We start from the raw sequence: 25,190 nt of genomic DNA on the forward strand, positions 1-25,190 counted from the left end.
ACTCCGATCCGCAGCTGTCCTAGCCAGGGTCTCCACCACGCTGGCTTGGTTCGCCGCGTGTCGCAACAGGGTGGTCACCATGCGAAACAAGACATTAATCATTTTGCCCTTTTTCCACTTCTTTGTGCCCCATTTCCATTTTGTGGCCTCCCGCCCGTTGGTCTCAAGGCTTTCCCAGAGTCCTGTTAGGATCTCATTTTCAGTGCCTCCAGGGCTGAGGTTAGGGCACCTGAATTTATCAGGAGGTGTCGCATCCACCACCCTCCTTCAGATATTTGATACATCTAGCGTATTCTTTTGCCGGGGTATGATCGCTACTATCGATGGAAGCTTTAACGCGGTGGAGTTGTACCTCCGCGGCCGTGTCGGGTGGTCGATACAGGACCGCGGGGCTTGCAAGAAGATGCCCCAAGGCTGCAGGAGTGAGGCCTATAAAGGCCCATTCTTTAAGCAGCCCTCCGGTGTTTTCAGCGGGGTGGATTGAAACATGGCCGTCTATCCTCCCGTCTGGCTGGGCCTGATGATACGCCACACGGGCCCATAAATCATCGGCACTGGTGGTCAGGGGCCTGTGGTGATTTCTCCACGGGCAATGCCGAACTAACTCGTCAGTGCATTCCTCGTTCTCCCTTTTCCCCGTGGATCCTGTTCGTGACGCCATGTCGGCAACCGCAGCACTCACCAGGCGGCTTACCAGTTGAACCGGGGGGCGGGTGGATGACAGGCCGTGGATGAAAGGGACACTGACTCAGTTGGAAGATAGTAAAATTGAACTTAACGTTTACTTACAGTAAGATTTCAACAGCAGTTACACAACAAAACGACAGTGGTGAAGCAGTAGTTAAAGATGACAGGTAGGAGATAGCAATTGCTTTTTCCGATGTACGTGCGGATGGAGAGCTCGCTATTCGGTGAAATAATAGCCAGAGTGTGACTATTCGTATGACTGTTCGGCCACGGGGACACGGATTCCTGGACAGGGTGACCAGTCCTATCCGAGGGCCCGTGTGGAACCCGGGACCCTGCGCTTTAGCACGCTGTCCCTTTTATAAACTCTTCAGCCAATCAGAGGAGGCTGCTGATTTACAGTTAAGAGTGTGTCTGCTGGCCAGGCAGCCACGCTTCTCCTGCAGCTCCTGATCCGTTAAGGCTGTCTGATCACGAGCTGGTCAGCCTCACGATCATAAGCTCTTCACACGCTGAACATGACCTGCTCTCGTGTTCTGCGTTGGTCTGGCATGTGGGCTGAGCATTTCACCTTTTCTACTCAGACGAAGGTCTGTGCCAATCTCAGTGTTAGCATGACATTAAGTAACTTGCACTGACTTGATTCTTGGCAACTATTATAGAATGACCTTTTATGCCCAGGGAAAGGGAGGAGGTGGTAGACGGCAGGTAAAGCAACTACCAAGAGATATAAGAAATAAAGGACCTGCTTTCACAGGCTTATCTTTGTGGTCATATGCTGCCTTTCTGCTTCCCCAGCCTTTGCATGCCATCAAATATCCCATCCATGCAAGTCATCTTGAAATATTTGTCCAATTATACCCTGTTTTGGATTAACACTAAGCACAAAACTTTCACCCCTGTTGTCAGTGTTGCACTGAATTAAATATTTCTTTTAAACTACCAGAAAAATCTTATTCTATATACAGTAGATGGACACACCAAACTAAGATTTAACTGGAAATATTAAGGGAGAAATATTAGATTTAACAAAGTAGTGGTGTAACTCAAGGTAGGCAAGAGAGACACCAGCCCTGGGCACTGACTTAGAGGGGGCACCAGGATGGCAGCCCCCTGGAGAATTTGCCAGGATTCAGTCTTACTTGTTCCAGGGGCAAGTAAGACTGACCACCACAGCACTTGGTACCCTTCTCTTCCCCTACTCTCCAGCACGGTGTTTTCTAAGGCTGCAGAACTGATTAGTTATGGGTAGAGTATGCCAGGATGAGGATGCTCCCAGTTTGAGGGAAAGAAAAATGATGATCGAAATGGACTTGACTGTACAACTACATCCTTGCAGCCAGTACAAGGACTTCATTTTCCTGCCACCCATGCAATTTTTTTGGTTACTGTTTAAATCAAAGCCTGTTCCTTTCTCCTTAGCCATTAATGTTTGGACAAAAGTGGATTTAACTTCCTTAATAAATTGCTTAGGAACATTTCTTAATCATGTTAGAAATGAAGGAAAACAGACCACTAGATGGCCTTTTCAGATTAATTATCTACAGCAGTTCTCATTAAGCCCCAGTCTGTGTGTACCTTCATAATAATGTTGACATACAAATAAAATGAAGTTATAGGTTTGGTGAAACCTACCTGAAATGGGTTGGTTTATCTGCCATCCTTCATGTAAAATAGCTGTAAGGAACAGTTAAGCCCATTCCCCGCAGAGCAAAAGCAAATACGACATTCCTCCAGAATCAAATGATTTAGGAAGAGGTCTGCTGAGCATTGATTTAGAGATACAGTATGGAGAGAGAGAACAGCAGCTCAGGTAAAGCAGCAGAAAACTGAAACCAGAAAAGAGAGGAGCTTTGAACCATCTGAATATACACAGTCCTTGTACATTCTTGCAAGATATTAGCATCGCTTCCTAAGTATAATAATTTAGGAGGACAGTGGGCACATGTACAGCTGCATTACAGCACATTAAGTTTAGTACCACTGGGCATTTGTACATATGCTTCTGCCACAGCGCTGGGTGCTTTTGAGAGTGCCCGGTGCTGCGGCACATGAAGTTGTATAAGTGGTGAAATGAGCATCAGCGCTGAGAAAATGGCAGGGGCATGTTTTTGAACTAAAACACAGCAGAGGTGTTTTAGTTCAAGAGCGCACAGCTGCTATATTCTGCACACTAAGTTGCATTTTACTGCTTATACAACTGAACACGAAGCAGCGCAGTGTGTCAGCTCACGTGTGGAACAGACTTGATTAATCGAATCTGCTCTGACCCACCAAATCTCCAGCACGTCACGGAACAAATAAGTATGTGTATAAGTGCCTTGTAATAACATGTACTAACTTAATGAGCTGTAATCAGTACCAGGATATGTCTTTTAGGTGATGCTAATGCTCAGTAACTTAATTCTACTGCACGTTAGTGCATTAAACATGGTTTTTGCTGTGATGCGCTAATGCACAGTACAATTGGTCTACTGTACTTCTAGCACCTTGTATAGATAGTTGCACCCAGTGACTGTTAGTTCCTCAGGTAAAGGGGGCAATGATAATAACACTCTGCACTTGGAGAACTACACACCCAAGAGGACCTCAAAGCACGTTATAAAAAAGATTAGTCTCAGCCCCTCCCATAACCATTTCCATTTCACAAACAGAAACAGGCACAGAGAATGGTTTGATGATTCTCTCAGTTCCACAAGAAGTCCTTTGAAAATTGAACCCAGAAGTTTTGAGTGCCAGACTCCCACACTGTTTATGCCTAGCTTGCAATAGTGTCACAAGTAGAGTAACGTTCATTTTTTAAACCAGGGATGTCCTAGTCCAAATGGAATTACCTGGATTGAGCTGATTTGCATGCTTTTATGCAGCACAGGAGATAAAGGACATTGCTGTTTTGGAGCACATGCCTTGCATCCTTCTGCTGCACTTAGACTTGTACAGCCTTTTACTTTCATTCTCTCCTCCCTATAGGGGAACACTAGGTGTCTTGAGGCTGGGTTTTGATTCATTTCCTCTTCTCTTCTTGGTTTTCCAGCATCACACCTGTGTTTGTACTGAACTATCAGAAGTGTGCACCTGGCTGATGAAAAGGCTGTGAAGACAGTCTGTTTCCCCAGGCACTTCGTTAAACTACCTTATGAGAATTTGAAACACGCTGTAATCACTGCCCTTGAACAAACCTGTATCTGCTCACAAGTTACATTTGCAAACAAGCCTTTTAAAACAACGTGCATGATGAAGGGCATTAAGGAACCACAACAATGGACAAATCCTAGGCAAGACAATAAACAGAGCAGGGCATACAAGGACAGCCCAAGCTAGTCTGGTAAACAGCCAGACAGAGAACTTGTGTTTGAAACTCAGAAGACACATTGGAAAGCAAAGCAGAATATGCAAGTTCAGTACAAATTCCACTGCAACTACTGGAAAATATATGGGTTTTTTAATTGATTTATAATGAAAAAAGTATAATACCAAATTAGTTTCCAAGAACAGGATAAACATTCCTCTTGCAGAGAAGCTTGTGAAATTTTAACATAGTGCCAATATAGTCCTTACTACAAAGGAATGGAAGCAGTATAGATCTTGGGGATTAAGCAATAGACTTTTCACTGCTAGCCCCTACATTCAGACTTGATCCATGTGTCTAATGACTAAAAACGATCAATGAATGGAGGCTATTCACAAGCTTAAACAAATTAGTTTTTCCCAATTAAAAAAAAAATAAAAATCCACCTAATTCTTCTAATCTGGGTAAACTATGCCATTGCTCCCATTGCTTAAGGCAGTGGCTCTCAACTTTTTCAGACTTGAGAAACCTCTCAGACTCAAGGCACCCCTGAGAAAATGCCAGCTCTTAGTTTTCACACATTTTTAACTACAAGTTAATAATAGAGGATTTTTTGTTGCTAAGAACTCAGAAAGAGCACAGCACATCAGAACACACTTAAAACTATAAATTAGTATTTGAAATCTCTAGCTTTATCTTCTAACTCATGCTTGTACACTTAACACTGCTAACATTGCATGGCATACTTAAAAGGATCTCAAAGCACCCCACATTGCCACAGCATCCTGGTTATAAATCACAGGATTAAGGGGATAGATTCCCTACTACTGTACCTCTCCCTTTTTGGAAATCTGGCTCATTAATATTAAATTCAAACCCCCAAAGATTCCCACCCAGTCATCCTCACTGACTAGTTTGAGTAACAAGACTTTCCTGTCTGCCAGACTGCATTTATCATCCTCCCTCTCAAACCTACAACAAATCCAGTAAAATTACCCTTTTAAACAAGTACCCACCACACAACCTAGCTGTTTTTCTACCTCCCACAGGCCTGGTTCTTAGTCACATTCTCCACATTATGAGACCCCTGTACTCCTTATTCCCTTCACCTGGGGAACAGGGCAAATCCTTCCACAGGTGAGGCTGAAATCCAAATCTTCTAACTGGTCCCAACAGTCTACAGCACAAGCACCACGATCAGAATCATTACCTCTTTGTCAGGATCAGCAGAGAAACCAAAACCTCAAAGAGATTGATGCTTATGGGGAATTTCTGAAAGCTGAACCCCCTGCTGCCTATCCAGCACCATGACCTTCCTGAGGGCAGGTGGCTAATTTGGGTTAGATTTTCCACTGCCTTGAAACCTGCAGTCATTAACACCTGTTAATAGTGAATGCAGAGCATGTGAGAGCAAGATGACTGGTTGGGGAAATGTAGAGGAATAGGAGTAGACCCAATTATTTGACATGGTTTAAGGCATGATGAAATTTTGCAGTTATTTGCATCTTTGGGATCCCCTGCTATTGTACTGCTCAGAGCTGTCTCTGAAAGCTACCTGTTCTGTCATTTAATTTGTTCCAGTTGACAGCATTTGAGTTGAGCAGTCAGATGAATAGCATAATGTCAGGGGGACATGTGATAATGGTTTAGCTGGAATTTTATGTGCCTTCTCTACTGCTTTGCAGAGTAGATTTAATAAAGCAAAAAAAAAAAAGAGCCACTTGTTCTATCATTGAGAGAAAAGAAGATCAAGTTGGAGGTTTGTTCTTTCTCACTAACATAGCTTTTTGAACATATTCTCAGAAGATGGGATTGTGTTATGAAAAATGGATGTTGTTTGTTGGGTTTCTGAGAGATCTGTGCTTGCAGGTACAGCTACATCCACCTTGGTATTTTGCGAACTTTATTCTGAGGGTGCTGCTCTCTATAAATACTGCTTCCAGATGATGACCCACCTAGCAAAGAGTAGGATAGCTGTAAAGATTAAAGCACTGACAAACAATGCTCATGGATATTGGTACAATAGATTCAGAAGAGGAGCACTGAAACCCAGCAGGAGGCAAAGTGATACAATGGTCTGGTAGACTTGTATTCTCACGTTTATCATGCTCTACTTTAAATGCTGAGAATAGAATTTCATTACAGCATTGCCTCTAGGTTTCATGCAAAATAAAGGTGGGGTTTTAAAATCAAATATAACGAGTTTAAATCCTACATAGGGAAAGGGTAAGGGTCTGATCTGAGACAGAATCACACATCAGGGAATACTGGAGTTGAGTAAAGAACAAGGACACCTGCTCTCACTACACTCATGTTCTTCATTTTGAAATATTCTCCACTCCCTGGTCCTTTTGTTTCAGCTGATCCTGTATTTTATACAGCAAAATGCTGCTGGCAGCTGAAAATAGCAAGATAAAACTGTCCTATTAATTCCATTGAGAAACTGTACAAGATGCTTCATTCTGGATACAACAACCCTGCTACTTTTCATTGGTCTATGCTGTGGATGTCTGAATACTAGACATATTATACCGTGGCTTAATGTAGTGGTAGTTGGTGCTCAGCTACTAGAGTGGTGAGCCTGGTGTTAGTATAGAAGAGCTTATATTTCAAATGATTGTGTTTTAATAATATTACCAAGACATTAGGCAATATCACAAGGGCATATGAGAGGGTTTGAATGTTAAAAAATATCTCTCATATTGATAGAAAATGACTATATGTGTTCATCAAAAATGAGCAGCACTCATCTATGTCCATAGGAAAGGTTTCATGACCGTGTTCTCACTTCTCTGTTTCTGAAAGGGAATTAACATTTCTTTCCTTATATGATAGACTATTATGTGCACTGTGCTGCCTCCTGGTCCTTCCTCCCCATATGCCAATAAGGTTGAAAAGAGGAGCTCAAAAGGGAGTCTGGTTCTTACATTTGTCTGGATGCTAATGCTGTACATGGACATGAAAGAGCAAGACCTGGGAGAACATGAAAACTGAAGAGCCACAGAACCTTGCTGTACCTGAAGCACTTCATCCTCATTGGCATGGGAAGGAAATTAAAAGCAGATAATTGAATTCTGCCATGACTCTGAAATGCTAAAACCCCAGAATTTCTCATGCTCCAGATCCTGCTGTTTTTGGGACTTTCCAGCTTGGACAGATGCTTCAGGAGGAATGAGGCCTTTCTGTCTCACAGCCACTTCTTCCATTTGCTCTGGTTCCCAAAACCTCCCCTGAATCAGAATAAGATATTCAGAACTAGGCTTTCTATAGTTGCAGCAGTGTCAGACCTGGAGCACAAATTGACTTGCCAAAGACTCACTAGAAGTAGAGTCCCATGCATCACATAGTCCAGGGGTTTTCAACCTTTTTTAAAGAGTGTACCCCTTCTGGTGGTGGCAGCTGGACGCAGAGTGGTGGAGGGGTGGCAGCAGCCGGAAGCAGAGCGGATGCGGGGGGTGGCAGCACCTAGATGCAGTATGAGGAGGGGGAGGGCTTGCGAGTGACAGCGTCAGCACAGGGTGGTGGATGGCAGCGTCAGCCACTCTGTGCAAGCTCCCCCCCCATGTCCTGCCAGCCGGGTGGCACCTGTGTGGCCTGCAGAGGGGAGCCGCTGCCCTCAGTCCCCCATTTCCTCCCTCCCCATCCTGCTTCTTGGAGGTGGTGGCGCGGGGTAGTGTGTGGCTGCACTCCATCCCTGCCTGCCCACACATACCCCCTAGCATCTTTCCAAGTACCCGTACTTGACAACCCCCGTTGACAACCCCTGCCATAGTCAATTATGTCTGAACAACCTGGACTTAGAATTGGATCTTGCATAATATCTATTGGGTGCCACAAGATGGTGCAGCTACTGACCACAGATCCCTGGTAAAAATAACAAGCTCTTTCTCAAACCCTTTGTTTGTCCTGCATGGCTCTATTGTGGAAGTACATGGGGTGTATGTTTCAATCTGCCCTAGCATTTTTCTGAAGCTCAACATGAATTTCCAGCCTCTCATCTCTAGCATGTGCTGTACAAAGAAACCATTGCTACCTGGCTTGATAAAGACAAGTCCAAGGAGATTTAAAGGCTGTTTTCCCAGTGTGGTTTAAATTAATGGAAAAATCTATCTGGAATAAGAAAAGCTAAACAATCATAAGTAAACCTTGTTCCATATTTAGTAAATATAGCCAGGTATATACATAGCCTTTTTCTTCAGTTGATGGCTTATATACAAGTGTATAATAGCTCCGCTTCTGATGTGACAGTTATGGACTGCCATCTCTGAACTATCCAGGAGATGGCAGTCCATAACAAGGGGACTTGGAGAATCTGTTTCTACAGAACGGTACCCTCCGAAATATAATGTGCCATTTTCAGTTACTGGAAGATCTGGATTTCCAACTTATATGATAAGTGGTACTTTCTTTAAAGTCTTAGCTGTTGGAGGCACCTGACTGTATGAGAATTTGTTTTCTTTGCAAACAAGAATTTTCTGGCCCATGTGATTGCAAAGAAAATATGAGAACTTGACTCTAAAGACTATAGCACAAAAAAGAAAATTAAATAAATTCAACAACATCAAATCACAGAACTGAATTATCTCATTAATTTTAAGCCAGTCTCCTGACTGTCAAGACCTGACTCTCAATTTTTTAATGCTTAAGGTAGTATAGAGTCATATGCTATAGATTGAAGGCTAGTTAGATGGTCCATTCCATTCTTCAAAGGTCAGTGTAGGATCATTGCTCCTATATTGTCTAGTGTTTTATCCAGTCCATCTTGAAGTGCTCCAGACAATGTGAAGTCTACCACTTGTCTTGGGAGGCTAAGCCAAAACTGAATAAATAAAACACTTCTGTTTTGCCTTGGAACAAAATTAAAAATCATCTCAAGGGAATAGAAAATTATGCAATCCTGGACAACACCCCATCACCCCCGAATGACTGTTGTACAGTTTACATGATGCTGAAAGTGTCTTTGTCATTAAGCTTAATGGTTTGGATACAGTGACGATATTTTCTTACAGTTCTGTTGCTGACTCTTCAAAAACTCAGAACTCAGATTGCATAATATCTATTGGGTGCCACAAGATGGTGCAGTGAGTTCTGGAGGGGCCTACAATTCCTGTGTCTCATATATTTATCCCTTTTATTAAAATGCTAGTGCTTTCATGCATTTCATCCCTGTCATAAGAAAATAAGGAATTTAAAGGGCAATTTTCCTTTCATTAATAGACTGTATTTCACCACAATAGGGGTGGTTTATACTCTCTAACTCAAAGCCAAGAAACATTTAAACAACATAAAAATCACTCTGCTACCACATGGGTTTTGCTACAACATTCAGAAAGATGCAACTGCTGCTCACAGAAAAATGGAAGGGAGGTAAGAACCTCAGGAGCACTGATACCTTGAAGGATCGAGTTTCTAAAACTATTTACAACATTTAAAGCCTCACAATAACCTTGAGAGGTAAATATTATCCCTGCATCACAGGTAAGGACGCTCTGATAGAGGCAGCTTAAGTAGCACGGAATGGGTATAACAGGATATGGAGCAGAATCCAGACATCCTGTCCCTTTGAACTGGACAGGGCTTCATGCATCCCTATGGGTCTCTGTTCATGAAGGAGTAGAAGATAGCTTACATTTCTTCAATTTCCGTTATATGTAAATGTCAATGCAAACATATACTGAAAATCTTAAATGCAAATAGCCTATTGCCTACATGTAGGTAGTGGTGGTTTCATGGTGGTGTTTTTAATTTATCAATAAGCCATTTGTGTTTTTTGTCTCATTGTTGTCAAAGGGCATTGTTGCATGGGCAGGATAGTGTCACAACCCAAAGTTGTGATTTTTTGTTTGTGTGTGCGCTTCGGTACCGCTAAATTATTTCCCGCCAAATTTGTCGCTTTCTTTGCATGGTAGAGCTCTCTGCTGCTAGAGAGAGCTCTGGTGCAGCGGGGGATTTCCCGCCGAATTGCAACTTCTTTGCAGGGTGCATCTCTTTTGCATCATAGTGATACACGTTGCAAAGAAGTTCCCACCATTTGTATTAGGGTCCGCACCATGTTATTGGCCGACTCCTAATTTAGGCACACGTGGCGGCTAGCGATTGGCTTGCTAGCCGTACATAAGGCTTGGGTAGTTTCGGCCCAAGCTGGAGGAGGGAGGATGAGAGAGATTCTGTGTGAAGAGCTCCAAGCGCTGTGGACCCTCGCGGACCCGACGCGCCTCCCCTAAGCAGGCAATAGAGGCAATAGAACTGAGCCTACGGAGCTTTCGCTTCTCGCCTCTCCCCATCGCCGAGCGCAATCCTAGACGTATCCCTTTCCTGTAATTTTGGACCCTGCGGAGCCTATCAAACTCCGGGGAAAACTTATCGGACCCGCGGAGCCTGAATAGCTCCGGGGAAGCTTTTCGAATCTAACTTAACCGGACCCGCAGAGCCTAGCAAACTCCGTGGGAGCAATCGTTTTGTCAGAATCCTCCAACGAGGGTTCAAGCGGGAGCTGTGCCTGGAAACTTATCCAGCCTACACCGATACTATCTTTGGGTGTAAGTAAACAATCTTTTCAATCAACCGTTACGCCTCCGTGACTAATTCTAACTCGCGTGCGCAAAACCGCCCCTCGGTTCTCTCCCACCCCAAGTGCCCGGGCTGCCGGCCACAGCCCGCGTGCACCGGAGACGGGTCCGGTACGACCCCGGTTCGCCCCCGGCTTGCCCATGGCGGCCAGAATGGGATCGGAATCACCGCCACCCATGGCGACGATGGCGGGATTGGGGCCCGGCCCGCACAGATAGCATTTTTATTCATCCCTGATAAAAAAACCTCTCAACTCTCAACATTTTCAAACCTGCCCTTACTTTTGAAAATTAACTTCTTATAGATTTTGGCTATGTGACAGGCACACACAAGACTCATCACATCCCTGTTCACCTCCAGGGCCAGGCAAGGAGGGCAGAATCCATCAGATACAGAAAGGGGTTGGCACAGAGGATCTTTATTTCCAATTATTCTGTTTATCAAGAATGGTCACACTAGGTATATCCTCACTGTACCTTGGCATGACTGGAGGGAGGGAAGGATTCCTGGGCATACTTCTCATGTTGGAAGATGAGCACAGGTTTTTCGGGGAAGAAATAATAGAGGTTCTAGAGAGCTGTCTGCCCAAGTGCATTGTTTATAATCCAATTTTGCACTGTTTCATTACGTGATATTTCAGGACCCTATTTGGACTGCAGAACACTTAAGTCAGTAAGTAGTTTGGAATCTCCCTTAATCCATTATTGACTTGCTCCAGACAGTAGTGGACAAGACAACAAAACTACATTTCTCTATGATGGTGCCACCCTGACCTCCCTCCTGTGATAGTGGTGAAAGGGAGTCATAGAGAAAGCAAGATACAGCCACAGGAAGTTTTTCCCTCTAATGCAGCATAAGAGTAGACCTGCTGAAGAGAGAGATCGAGCAAGACAACACACAATACCCACATTTGATTTAAAAAACAGCAATTTATCTACTTTGTCAAATACATTGAAAATACCGCATAAAGAATATCCTGCCTTCTGTACTAGCAGCTTGCATAACTAGCTGCACAAGTTACAATTAATTATGGCCAGTGCATTGCAATTTATAATTATTTCCCTCTTCTCTAGCAGCTTCCAGCTAAGTCATTCAAAACACTTTCTAACCATTGCTGAATTAGTCTTCACAACATCCCTGTGAGGTAGGTAAGTGTTATTATCCCCATTTTACAGATGAGGACATGGAAGGATGGAGAGTTCTAGTGAATATACAAGCTGTATGGGAAGCCTACAAAAGAGCCCTGATCTCCTTGCTCTCAGCCCTGTGCTTCAACCACAATACCAGCTTCCCTCTCTTTTTACAGAGATTTGCGCAGGAACCAACATCTCCCTTTTCTTTTCTCTGCTTCTCTTATGCTGTACAACTTGTTTCAAAATAGGAGGGAAGTGACGAGCAGCCTAACTTGAAGAAATGAGATTTGAGAGAACAATTTGGTTGTATCACTTCTACACAAATTGCATCGGCTGTTTAGAATAGGGTTGGACATTGTTGGTGACTAACTGGAATGCACAGATGTCTGCTGCAGCTAACTTCAGCACCATTTACATTAGTAGAGGCAAAACATGTCCCTTGAGATTTTTGCCAGCAAAGTGGCAGAAATTCAGATCCTATTTATATTTGGCTCATTTAGGGTACCTGTATTCTGAGGAGGTAAAAGTGCTCAGTGTTGAAGCGTCTCAGTGATTTGGAGTCCTTATCTCTAGAATGCAGCCACATCTAGGGGCTGATTCGCACCCCAGGTCTAGTCAGGTGCAACTCCATTGAAGTCAATTAATTATACTAAGGTGAGCCCCCAGAGTGGAATGGAGCATCTGCTTCACAATGCACCCCACCACCACATACTTCAGGGCAAGAAATGAAGGAAACCACATTTCAGGGGAATGCACTTCCCTGAGGTAGAATTTGAACAGGCCATAGGATTACCATCCTATATGCTACAAAAATTGCTACAAATTTGCCTGACTTGATAAGGAAACTCCTTCTGACTGAATTAAACATAGGGCACTAGGTATGTCCCCATGGTCCGAGGGCTTTGGAAAAATGCTTGATGCAGTGATCTGCAGTGAAATGGTTTGCTCGTGGGGTGCTGAGTACATTTATAACATGACATAAGCTAACAACATCATAACATCCAAATATTTAGGAGTCGTGAAATTCATGCCCACCTGAAATGAATGGAGAAAATGACATAATTCTTACTGCTACTGGTTTAGTCTTTCTGCTCAGAGATGTGAAAAGGCGACAGTAGTCAATGAAAATATGATCAGGAAATTTTCAGAATGAGAGTAATTGGACAAATAGGACAGATTCCAAAGGAAATCAGTGGAAGGAAGGCAGAAGCATCTGATTTCCTTGTCATTACAGCACATGACTGTTACTGAACTTTTCCTATCATAGCTTAGTGGCTTTTCTACAGTAGTTGATAACAGCTCTATTATTAAAAGTTTTGCCCATCACAAGCAATTTCTCATTCTAAAATACTCAGTTAAAAACATAAAATTGCATTTAATAATTCTGTAGAATTTCATCACACCATTCTTCTGGAGAGCACCTGGGATTACTAAAATATCCCAGTTTCTTAAAAATGTCCTTTTATTAGTAAACAAGATCCCATGATATTTTTTAAAAGAATAAATCTGGCCCATGTAAAGTGTTAAACCAAGAGGTACTGATTTGTTTTTCTGCACTAAAACGTGAGGTGGCCAGGGAATGATACAGTAATATCTGAAGACCACAGGTCTTTTCTGGTTTTTTGAACATGGAAGCACTTCGATTGCTGAGGCTCAATATTAATTTTCTTTTTCAAGCCTTGAAGGAAGCTCGAATTGTTCTCTCCTTCAGAGGCTGAGGGAGGCGAAAATTATTCACCATCTGGATCTTCTGGTCTTCCTCACTGGTGAAGAGAAGGGTTCGGAATTTCCCCAGCTGTAGATCCATGTAAAACAAATTTACTTTTAAAAAGGCAAATAGTTTACTGCTTTTGAAAAAAGAGCAAAAAGAAAACATTTGGTACTTTGGAAGTGACAGGGAAGGGGTTATGTGACCACTGAATTTGTTCAGTCAGATATCAGAGACTTAATCATACTGTGAAATACATCTGGGTTGGTTAAAATAGAGGATAAAGTTTCTATAGATAATTAGACACCTAAATATGAAAGTACAAGCCAACTAGGATTTTCACGTTCCTAGGTTTCAGCAAGTATTATGTAGCTGGATTTTCAAAAGTACCTAAACACTAAATATCCATTCACTAAATATCCATTCCTAAGTTCTTAAGTCATTTTACAATTCCTCATTCTAAAATATTATTTGACATATAGTGAAGAAATTCTAGGCATCTGCCTGCATTTAATTAGGAGATGGTTGCACGGATGTAAAAGAAGACAGCATTTGGCCCATTTTATCTCTGTGGAGGCATAAGCAAAATATTGGCTGTTACTTGTTGTATTCACTAGCTATCCACCCTACTCTAGCAGTCACAAATTCTGGCACTCAGGACATCAGGGAAAGACGTCACAAATTATCTGTCATTTCTTAAATCAGGCCAAACACTTAAAAAAAAAATCATGGTTTACAGATCTATTTCTGAACCCTGCAAAAATAAAGTCCAACCTGGGGACAAGCTAAATGCACTTGTACCTGTTTCTCAGAAATCCTGATAGGCTCTTTCATCACTATCCATGTTACACTCTCATTTAGAGGAGGTGTTGTCAGAGAACCAGGGTAGGTCCAATAATCTAGGCTGAAGGGCAGGAGGCATTTTGGATTGAAGCTTCTGAACTGAGCTTTTGTCCCCTGGAAAGAAGTGATAAGTTATATTTCACTTTTTAAAATATGCATTGAGAAACAGAAGTGCCAGCTAATAGCTTAAAAATTACAAAAATACTGGGATAACAATTGGTCTGTGTCTGATAACAAAAGCATTGTAAGAACAGCACTCATCTAGTATCATGAACTCCTTACCATGCAGCAGTCCCAACACCGGCTGCTGGTTCCTGAGTGTGTTAGAGGGTATGCCTCTATTGCCTAGTACATCAAAAGGTCTCCTGACAATTCATGCCCCTTGTGCAGGGCATCCCATGAGAAAATAAGGCAGAAAATCTTTGCTCTGAATGGTGCCTGGCACGAGTTTCATAAAACAGCATGTGCCTTCTAACTAGCACATGCTTTTGTGGAATTGAAGGAACTTGTCATTTTGGGGGTCTTACAACATCGGCGTCAGTGAAGAGCTTCAAAAAAGGTAAAGTGTCTGTAAAACTGCAGATTTCAGAGCCTAGGAGGAGTTAGGACAAGTGCAGCTCATGTCCCATGGCAGTCCTTCCAGTTTTCAGCTGTATCACCACAAGGGCCTGAAGGAGAAACTCTTCCTTTCCAAAGTCTGGAAATCAGATGCTGGGAATAGTTGTGACCGCGTCATCAGGACTGCATCTAATTAAAGATGTGCACTTATCCACAACATTGTAATTAACCCTCTTTCATGCACACAGGCAGGAAAATAAGCATACTTGTAAGAGACACGTAATACAGTTACAATGAGATTTAGTGCATTCGAAGCAGGGATTCTCTGATATGAGGAACTGTACATTCATAGAGGCAATACAACAGGGTGAAGTAAATTTATGCGATCATTTTTGCATGCCTTTGTATTGTGCTATTCCGATAGAGTGTAGCCACACAAGTCAGGAAAGAGTTAATGGGAGTGCTGGAAGCCTAAACAGCCTCATGCTGTAGATGGCAAGCTCCAAAGGAGAGTCCACCTGAACTGATATCTGACTGAGAAGAAAAATAACCTTTAGCTTTAACTGTAGGACAGCAGATTGGTTTGGGGCTCAGGGCCTGAGGAAGACTCCTCATGGAGAGGGTAGGCTTGGCAGAAGTTGATTGTCAACAACCAATTCTGGCTTACCCAAGCCTAGATAGGGCAGAAGTGGTTGCTTTTGTTGAGCCTGGAAAGGATGAAAAACCTGATAAGGACTCATAACATGGGCAGAAAAAAGAAAAAAAAAGTTTCTTTTTGGTTTCTTTTAACTTCAGGGGACTCCAGAAGGATCAGAACAATCCCATGACATAGCCGAAGAGGCTGGGCACACCAGGTGAAAGACCAGCAGGAGTAGCACAGTGAGCACATGACTACAGCGATGCTCTAACACTATGTGAGTTTGGGTGAGGATAGTAGGCATGTTGCTGCTTTAGTTATTTGTTTAACTTAAGCTCCTGTACAAGCCTCATGGGTAAAGGAGATTAAAAAAGGAAGAGAACGTACACACATAAAACTTACTTTAAATTTTACCATGTAAAAGGCATCAGTGAGTCTGTTCATATGACCATGTTCTTCTCCAGTCTAAAAGTGTAATGGATAAAGTTAGGTAAGAATATGGATATCATTAAGCTTGAATATGCAACAGCCCATTTTCTTCCCTGAGTCTCAACTGGGATGTTTCTCCCAAGGTAGGTTTAACTGCAACTTGCATGGAGTTATTGCTTCCCATAAAGTCATCTGCTTTCCCTAAACACCTCTTTTCAAACAGGTGTCTTGGTTCTTAAACATTTGACAGCGTGATGCTTCTTTATACATAAACACACTATTTTGGGGCTCTTACCTCCAAGAAAACACCGACGACTGCCAAGCCATCTGGAGCTGCTGCTGCTTCTCCAAATGTTGCATATTTTCTGGCGTTCCAATGAACTAAGTGGAGCTGCAGAAAGCAATATATTAGAAAGAAATAAACAGTTAATGAAAGGGGCTCTTACCAAGGTTATATCATATTTAGTAAGCAGTAACATCAGCCAATTCTAAGGATAACAGCAATGTTCAGAGGGAACATTTCCCAGAAGTTATGAGCAGAACCAACTCAATTATTAAATGAGCCTGTTCCAAAATAGCAGTCCTTTGATTGCCAAGCAACAAATATGCACTCCCTGTGTCAGCTAGAAAACTGCTCCTTTTTCTATAAGCTAATTCCAGCACTATGGCCCTGCCTCTTGAATTACCTGTTATTGATTATTTTTATCTAGTTCCTACAGTGAGCATCCCAAGTTAGAGAGACAGATGGCACCTCTTGAAGTCCCACAGCCATCTTATAAAGAACTAGAAAAGACCTCCCAGGACACTGAATCAGCCCCCTGCTTCACAAGCAGTCACATCATAAACTTATACCCGACTCCATCTTAAAATCAGTTTGGGCGAGGTTTTTCCCCCTACTGTAAGACTGGTTCAAAACCTTCTCAGACAAACAAAGCCCCTATTGTTTGCCTCCGGTTGTATTTATAGAGAACAAGCATCTCCCTTGCTCAGCCTTCCTTTTACTTGGCTAACCAAACCAAGCTAAGCTTTTTTGCATTGGGTCTGTATGGCACCCAGAGCAGGCTTAGGAGCACACCTGAGAAATAAGCCCAACCCATTCATTCCCGCTCTTGTGAGAACCTAAACCGACACAGCAGACAACACAGACAGGCCTGAGTGGTACCGAGTAGCTCTAAACACAATTCCTGGCACCAGGCTCTGGCTTTCCAGGAACACAGAACTGGGCTCCTTGCTACCGGCAAACAAAGCAACTGTGATGTAAATGAAGGCAGGAATTTACCAGGAGTCAACTACTCTGCGGTAGCTGTCTGTGCACACATTCTTATCCCACGGTAAATGAAAGCTCACCTTCTTTTATTGAGGGTTAAGACACTATAAGTTGACTTGTCATGAATGGGCTTTTAACTGCTTTTAAAAATTCTACCCCTTGTACTTAAAGTATATGTCAAAGCCTCTAATCTGGCTTCAGTAAATCATCTAGAAGTGCTATTACATCATAATATGGATGCCTAATTCACTAATTACATGACATCTGAATGTCAACCAATATCCATGTACAGCAGTGGTCACCAACCAGTGGATCTCGATTCATTGATAGATCTCGAAGCTTCTTGTGATAGATCTCAGAGGCTCTAGGAATCGATCTGAGGCTGGGGTGGGGGGCTGAGTGTCTGTGTGCATGCACATGTGCACCCCCCTCAGCAGGTCAGTCCATGGGGAAAGGAAGAGGCAGGGGCTAGATCGAGGCCCCTGCGGTGAGAGAGAGTGCCACAGAGGCAGAAGCAGTGGTAAGTTGAGTGGGGCTCCGTCTGGGTGGGACTTACCTGCTGGGGAGGTGCGCCCCCAAATAATTTTTTCTCCCTTTGCCTCAATTTCCCCCTCCCCCCCAACTTTCCCTTGCCACAGACTTACCTGCTGGGATGGGGGGGGGTGGGGAGAGAAAGGGGGAGGTAGTGGCAGCACACAGTAGATCTTGGGTTGCTTTTAAATGCCAAAGGTGATCTCCTACTTAAAAAGGTTGGACACCACTGATGTACAGGCCTAGAAGAAATTCAGTCTTCATCAGTAGCAGATCCAGGACTGCAAAAAGTGGGGTTCAGCAGTAGCAGCAGAGAGCTCACTGCGCCTGTGTCCAACAGCCAAGACTGAAGCTCTTGGCAGCAAACTGGCAGCAACAGAGGTGTGACACCCCCATGGATCCACTGCTGGTATCCATATTAGTTTGGAAGGTTTTAGCCACAGTCTAGAAGATAGGCTTCAGCCATGCATTACTGAAGTATTCACATACCCTATATAACCTGTATTAACCAGGAGATAAACAACAGGCCAGTAGCCATGTAGGGGCCTGTGAGCTAAATAATTATTTATGGTAATATCACTGATAGCCCAATACCCAGATCGATTGGATAACTGGCTGTGAGTTCACCTTCTGCAAGCTCTTCTCCATGCCTGGCTAATCTTTTCCAGTAGTTTTGTGCATTCGTGTCATGCCTTTAGCGAAACTGTATCCCACCTGGGAATGTTTACTAGGTAAGGGAAGGCTTCCCATCCCTACTCTAGATAAAGAGTAATGGCTAACAGATAGCCTGTGTATTAATGAATATAGCAATGCATTGTTTGATTAAATGCAAGGAAGGACCAAGTTGCAAGAATTCAGATCTAGAGTCAAACTGTTCTGAGTGCTAGTGTTGTTGGGATACAGCATTTGCATCTCCTTTTTTAGTTAAATTGTGTGAAGAACTTCTTACCTCACCAGGAAAAGGTTTGCCATCAACTGTATGCTCTGATCCCCGACTCTGCTTCTGCCCCCAATGAAAATGAAACTGCTTTAGCCGATAGGAACCTTCAAGTGGCCCTCCTTTGACCACTGTAAATAGAAACAGAGAAAGGAATATAAAAAAATATTTTTTTAAATCCGTGACTGGAGAAACTAGGATGAACAACAATACAGAAACAACATCTCTTAATAGACAATAGGATTTTTTAAATACATATACAGGACAGAATCCATAGCTGGAATTAACAAAATACGAAGAAAACACTGTATCTTGGCTTTGAGCGCTTTAGAATTAATAACATGCAAGTAAATTAATCTCTGACTGAAGGGTCAGTAAATCAAATTAATGGTGTGTTTGACCAGTAGTCTGGACCTGTTGGAAACTCACAAATCTCCTGTGTCACCTCTCAGAAATGTTCCTATTTTAGGAAGTTACTCTCTCTAAGAGTTTCAGATTAGGTGGGTAAGGCTGTTGAGTTTTCCTCATAAATGATATCAGAATTAACAAAAAGATTTATGCTAATCAGAGAAACATTTTATAGTATAGGTAGCAATTTATATAGAAGTTTACATGATTTGGGAGTTTTCTTTGGAAATGTAAATTTGAGAAAACAGAATTGAACAGTTATGTGCTGACGTTAAACAATTCTTCCTAGTGACATTCAGAAAACTGAACATGTTTTATTATTACAAATATCAGTGTGTGAAATAATTGTATATGCTTTTAAATCTTTAGAATTATAAGGCTCCTTGAGTCCTTGTATAATGTGGGGGCAGAGGGGAAACTGAAGAGAAGCTGTTGACAATGCAATTTTATAGTTATAGATAACTGAAGTATTTTGTCTTTAGAGTTGCTTTTCTCTTTAATGGAAGTTCCTTATATTCAGTTTTCTGTTAATACCTGATCCTGATAAGGGAAGGTAATGCAATATCTTGTACCTTTCACCAAAGGTTCTTACTTTACAAAGGAGGAGAAAAGAGATATGAAGAAAGTATATGCAAACTTTAAAATTTTTTAATAAATTTAAAATAATACTTTGATTAAACAGTGTCCATTAATACCCAGGGGATGTCAAATACATTCATTAAATAGAAATCTCATTTGCATTCTAGTAACTCCTTTGTGATTTAAGGAGATGGGACAATAGATTGTTTCTGTCCAACAGGATTTAAAATCAAATAGTCTAAATCTTCAATTAAAATAAAGGGCACAATGTCTGTAAAATACTAACCACCACATAGTCCTTTTTCAAGCTACAATATCGTCATGAACATTTTATCTGTTTACAAATTGTCCATGTTATGGATTTATTTCACTGTTCATAGTATTATCGTCTCTGAACTAGGTATTATGCAGATGATAATTTTGAGGTGTTTTCTACAACCCAACCACAGGTCAAGGTGGACTTTGTACATTAAATCAGCTTCAATACAAAAGAGCACTTAAAACGTGCTGAATTTAATAGGACTTAATTACATTTTTTAAGTTCAGCATGTTCTTACACGCTTTGCTGAACTGGGGCCAACTGGAAGCTGGTAAGATGAATGAAATACATCTTCTTCCTCCTCCTCTCCAGAAAGAGCTCTGCAGTGCCCTCTGTGCAAAGGTTGTGAGTCACTGGATTTATGCAGGGACAGCCTGAATAGCCTCCCTCCCAAATCTGCTCTCCAGCAGCTCTCCTCTCTCCTGACATCAACCCTGGCATAGCACACAAGAGGCTGACAACACTACACTGGGACAACACTACAGCAGTACAGGGCACTCTCCTCCAAGCCCTCTGAAGCTAGATGAATATCACTATTAAAGGAGCAAAGTTTTGTTGACAACTGCAGGGGAATTGTTTCTGAAGGTAACTGTTGCAAATGCACTTAAAAAAGCCAGTTTGTGAGTTGATCTCTAAGCAGCTGATTTTCAGTAAATGCAGATCCACTGTCTTTCTATACAGATCAGTAAATACACTTGAAAATGTGTCATTGGCGGAGCTGTTTGCTTGTCCTTAGGTTTTATTTTTTCTATTTTTCTTTTTCAAAGGAGATCTAGTGACTGTAATTTAAACCCACACCTGATAATGCTCAGACAATCTTATGGGATTACTTCAAGGCAACACAGCATTCCTCAGGTCATCACAGGCTCACTTCCCAGCCACATTAACAAAGGGCTTGAGTATCCAACACATCCAATTAAACTAAGGCCTTAGCACAAGCCCCTACACTGATGGATGCCCCACTACTTACTAACATAAAGAACATAAAAGCAAACTGACTAATCAGAGGCCAGTTACATAACTGTCTCTTGCTACTGATCACGACTGTTGTTTCAAATTAATGCCATTCTGTAAGTGAAGGTTTAATGTTATTGTTGTAGCCTTAACAATCCAGGGACATGAGAAAAGCAAGGTTTGTGTCCTGAGGGCTGTCCCACTGATGGCCTGCAGGTCGCAGATGGCCAGCAAGGGATTTATATGTAAGCCCTAGGGCTCTCACCTGGCTGCCACTTCTCACTTCCTTCCGTGGCAAGAGCTACAGGCTTCCCCCTCCCTCCTTTAGCTGCTGTTTCCTGCCTTTGCCCCAGCGGGTGGTCCAGTGTGGCAGCAGAGGGAGCTGAGGGTGTATCTAGGACACTCATGCAGTTGTAGTGGGTGGGGGAAGCTGCCCACACAGTCATGCATTACTGCAGGAGGGGGGAATCACATTTACACACCCACATCGAGTGGGGGGACATTGGGTGTAGTGGTAGGGGCTGCGTGTTGGATGGGGCGAGTGTCTGTGGGGCATCCCTGGTGTGATCTGCATGGCTTGTGGCTGCTGGGGACTTAGAAGTCGAACAGTCCTGGTGTAGCGAGCCCACTTACGTAGTTGGGAGAGTCTGTGAATGAATCAGAGTTAGATGGAAAAGAGAACAATCTATTGGTTACAGTATCAACATTTGCTTTTCTGGGAGTTGAGGGTGAACACTAAAAGGCAGCCGCAGCTAATACAACAGGCTCAGTCTGACTCCTAAGTAGACCTGACAAGAAAGATCATATCATTTCTGAAGAAGCCATGCAGCCAACAGGATGAGGGGCAAGACACCAAGCAAATGTGCTGAGAAACTGATATCAGCAAGAGTGCAGGAGAACCACGTGGAGGTCCAAACATCCCAGGTGACTGCCCTTCCCTTGGAAAAACCAAAGTTTCTCTTTGTGATGGTTCCTCCGGAGTTGCTTCTCCCCAGACTCCATTTTTACATATCATGCAGAAATAAGCACTCGGAAGAGAGACTGTGAGACTCAGTTTTGCCTCATAAGCCTCTGTCATATTTCTATAGCCAAAATTCAGGCCCAAGAATATGGTTAAACAAAATGCAAGCAGATAAGATCATATACCCTGAGCCTAGCGATGCCACAGATATTCTATCAGAAGATTTAAACGGGTAAAATTTGATACTGACTTCAACCTTTACTTCAAGGAAGGAATTTTATCACCTTCCTAACTAAGAAGGTGCAAAAATATGAGTCATTTGTAGTCTGACACAAGCATTCACAGCATGTAACACTCACCTGTCTTGTCATCAGCATCTTCAAACTCTACCATGACTGAGTGGCCATTATTGGAGATGCTAAGAGATGTACTCAATTCATAGGAGATGGTGAGAGGCTTCAGATGAGGGTCATAGACTGCTTTTGTGGACTCTATATCAATAGGTGACTGACGATCTCCCTGAGCAATAGGATAGGACTTGTACCATTCAGAAGGCCCTTTAAAATGAAGGGGAAAGGAAAACAGTCTTACTTTATGGATGCCATAGATCTAAAACCATCATTACAGCTGTTTAGGACATGATATGACATGAATGCCATGATCAGTGGAAATCATTTGTCATCTAAGGAGTTACCTGAAACGCTTTGCATTATGTTGCATTTTACAATTCCTAACAGAGCAGTTACCAATTTTGTGGTAATTTAGCTATTTTATACCAAACAGGCTGAAAAGAACACAAATCATTCACAGGCACCTCAAGATCTATCTATTTCCTCCCCCAGCTTTCTGTAGAAATTAAGTGCAATTCTGAATTTATTCCAACACAGACTCATTTGAAGATTTTCTCCCTGTTTATTATTTTACACACACACACACACACACACTTTAAGCTTTAAGCTTTCCTAGGTAAGACAGTGGTTAATGCTCTGCTGATTGAAATGAGATGCATATGACTCATAATCTCTCAGCTACTATGTGTTTATTTTTAAATCCATTTTATGACTGCAATAAATCTTTTCAAGACAGTCCTCACTACTCCCTAAACCGATTATGGTATCTCTCAACTCTAAATGAGCAGTACCCATGTGATTATCAACACCTTTGGACTTGACCCAGCCTAGTGGGGTGAAAGACCAGTTTAATCAGGCATTTTTTTTGTTGTTGACACTGCAATATTCTCATGCCATTTGAGATAACAAAACTATACCATTTACTCTTTTTCAACTTTTTTTTTATTAAAGTAAATACAGCAACTTAATTTTTCTATTCCCTGCTTTGGGAAAATTATACATGTTTTACAGTTTTGTATATTACAGTTCACCCGAACACAATTTTAACTCTAGCATTCTTGTTTTTGTTGAAGAGTGGAAACATTTTAATCAGGCATGGTGTAAAAGAATTACAAGATGCAATGTGACACACTATGTTGGTCTCTGTCAGGCACCAAGCACTGGGCTTATAAACTATTTACTTCCCTTTTCTCCATCTAAGGGAAGCTTTTAAAGATATATTTTTGAAATTCTACTGACTGAAGATCAATGTAATATACTTGTGTTTCCTTGTCAGCTTTGTGTTGATACAGCAGACACAAATGGTATCAGCAGAGCTATCCAGCTTTCACTCAGACACAGGGCAGCTAAAGCAATTCCTGCAAGAACATGGTCATATAGAAACTTGCACACTTGCTAGGATAACACCAAACATTTATCCATCCATTCTCTGCAAAGATATAAATATTGTAAAACACTGCAGTAGGAGGCTTTAAAGGCTCTACATTCGATCTCTCCCGCACACACTTTTTTGAGGGTGGGAGGTAGAGAAGGAGACTGACTCTACATTAAAGGTGTTGTCAAATCAGAAGGACACAGGACAACTTGTTTATTATAAAAAGCCTCCAATATTTAATACTTATCTGTACAGTTTTTTGATATTCAAGAAATATCTATAGCATGGATACCACACTTCAGTCAGCTCAGTGGGAGTACGGATATCACATTTTAGTCAGCTCTGTGGAATCAGAATGTCCATTACTGCTACACTAAATCTCCTTTACGCAAGGGATCGATTTTACACACACACACACACACACACACACACACACACACACACAAAACCCCAGCTAATCCTGTTTGCTGTCATCTTTTTAGGGAGGATATGCCTAAAATAACTGCAATCACTGAAGATTAGCAATATTCCTTCTCCCCCTAGGAAAGATGCAGGTTGCTGAAACCCAGTTCGTGACTGTGCTTGCTGAATACAGCAAGTGAGCAGCAGAAGTTTGTGCATTTCCTTGTTCCCATTTTTGGAGGATGTTTATTATCGGTTAACTTGTTAATAACCTGCTGCATATATAAGATGTCTTTAGATAGTGAAATACAGCCAGGTCTGCGGGGGTTAGCCAAGAGAACTGAGGAAGAGATGGGGGTGGGAGGAGAGAGGACACAGAGATGCATGAGGTTTGGGGGTGAGGGTTGCAACCTACCGTCATCCTCCCCATATCCCCAGCAGTGGTGACCCGTCATTATGCAGGCTGCTGTGCTCTGCCTTGCTCTCAGCTCTTTGATCCAAGTGCTGCTGATTACCTGCCTTTATAATGTCTCACTTGTGGGATAGTGTCAGTCTCTTAAAGACACAGAGCAGCTAAAGCAGTTCCTGTGGGAGGAAGCATGGATCTTTGTTTCTGAGGGTCCCAAGTACAAGGGTCCCATCAAGATTCCAGCCTGATCATTGCTGCTCATCCCATTTACCAGCTCAGCATCAGTATGGGGGAAAACTCTAGAAATCAGGGTGCTGTTTTTCATGGACTAAGGATATGCCATATTGACCAGAAACAAACACATCACTGCCAGACCAGTGGCTTGTATTTTGTGTCTCCAGAGGCCAAATTGGGGGGAAAGCATTAGCTTTATTCCATGCTCCACCCAGAAGCCCAGTCCCACCCATCTAACCTGCCAAAGGAGTGCGATGTAGAGTACATCAGAGCATGCTGATCTTAATGCCATTTTCGTCCTCCCTTCTTGCTTGTTCTGATGATGGTGACATTATCTGGTCTTTCTTGTCTGCTCCATTCAGCAGTGAAACAATGCACGATGATGATGTTTAAATAATCATTTGGCTTTAGAGGCAACACGTGTATGGAAGGAATTTACGCTTCTCAGAGGTGTTGATTCTGTCTACTGACTCAGGCAAACATTACTACATCATATTATCCTCGTGCCCAGTTTAAAGGATTTCTTTGCAATCTGTAATATAAAATGGCAGGCTACAAAGAAAAAATACCTGCCAAGCCTCCACAAAAAATGCCAGTTCAATGACTGTGT

The 25,190-nt window shown here is 42.3% G+C and overlaps 1 protein-coding gene across 1 annotated transcript; it reads right to left on the reverse strand.

Annotated features, from left to right (window-relative positions):
- Nucleotides 1-11,072: 11,072 nt before the first annotated feature.
- Nucleotides 11,073-24,628, reverse strand: CA7 (carbonic anhydrase 7). Its single transcript, XM_006274319.3, has 7 exons — nt 24,353-24,628; nt 22,170-22,367; nt 18,602-18,720; nt 16,150-16,245; nt 15,828-15,890; nt 14,189-14,344; nt 11,073-13,474 (listed from the first exon to the last, which is right to left on the reverse strand). The coding sequence occupies exons 1-7, from the start codon at nt 24,390-24,392 to the stop codon at nt 13,352-13,354; spliced, it is 795 nt and encodes a 264-aa protein (XP_006274381.1). The 5' UTR covers nt 24,393-24,628; the 3' UTR covers nt 11,073-13,351.
- Between the last annotated feature and the right edge of the window lie 562 nt (nt 24,629-25,190).

The sequence above is a fragment of the Alligator mississippiensis genome, chromosome 10, assembly GCF_030867095.1.
Source record: "Alligator mississippiensis isolate rAllMis1 chromosome 10, rAllMis1, whole genome shotgun sequence".
NCBI classification, from domain to species: Eukaryota; Metazoa; Chordata; order Crocodylia; family Alligatoridae; genus Alligator; species Alligator mississippiensis.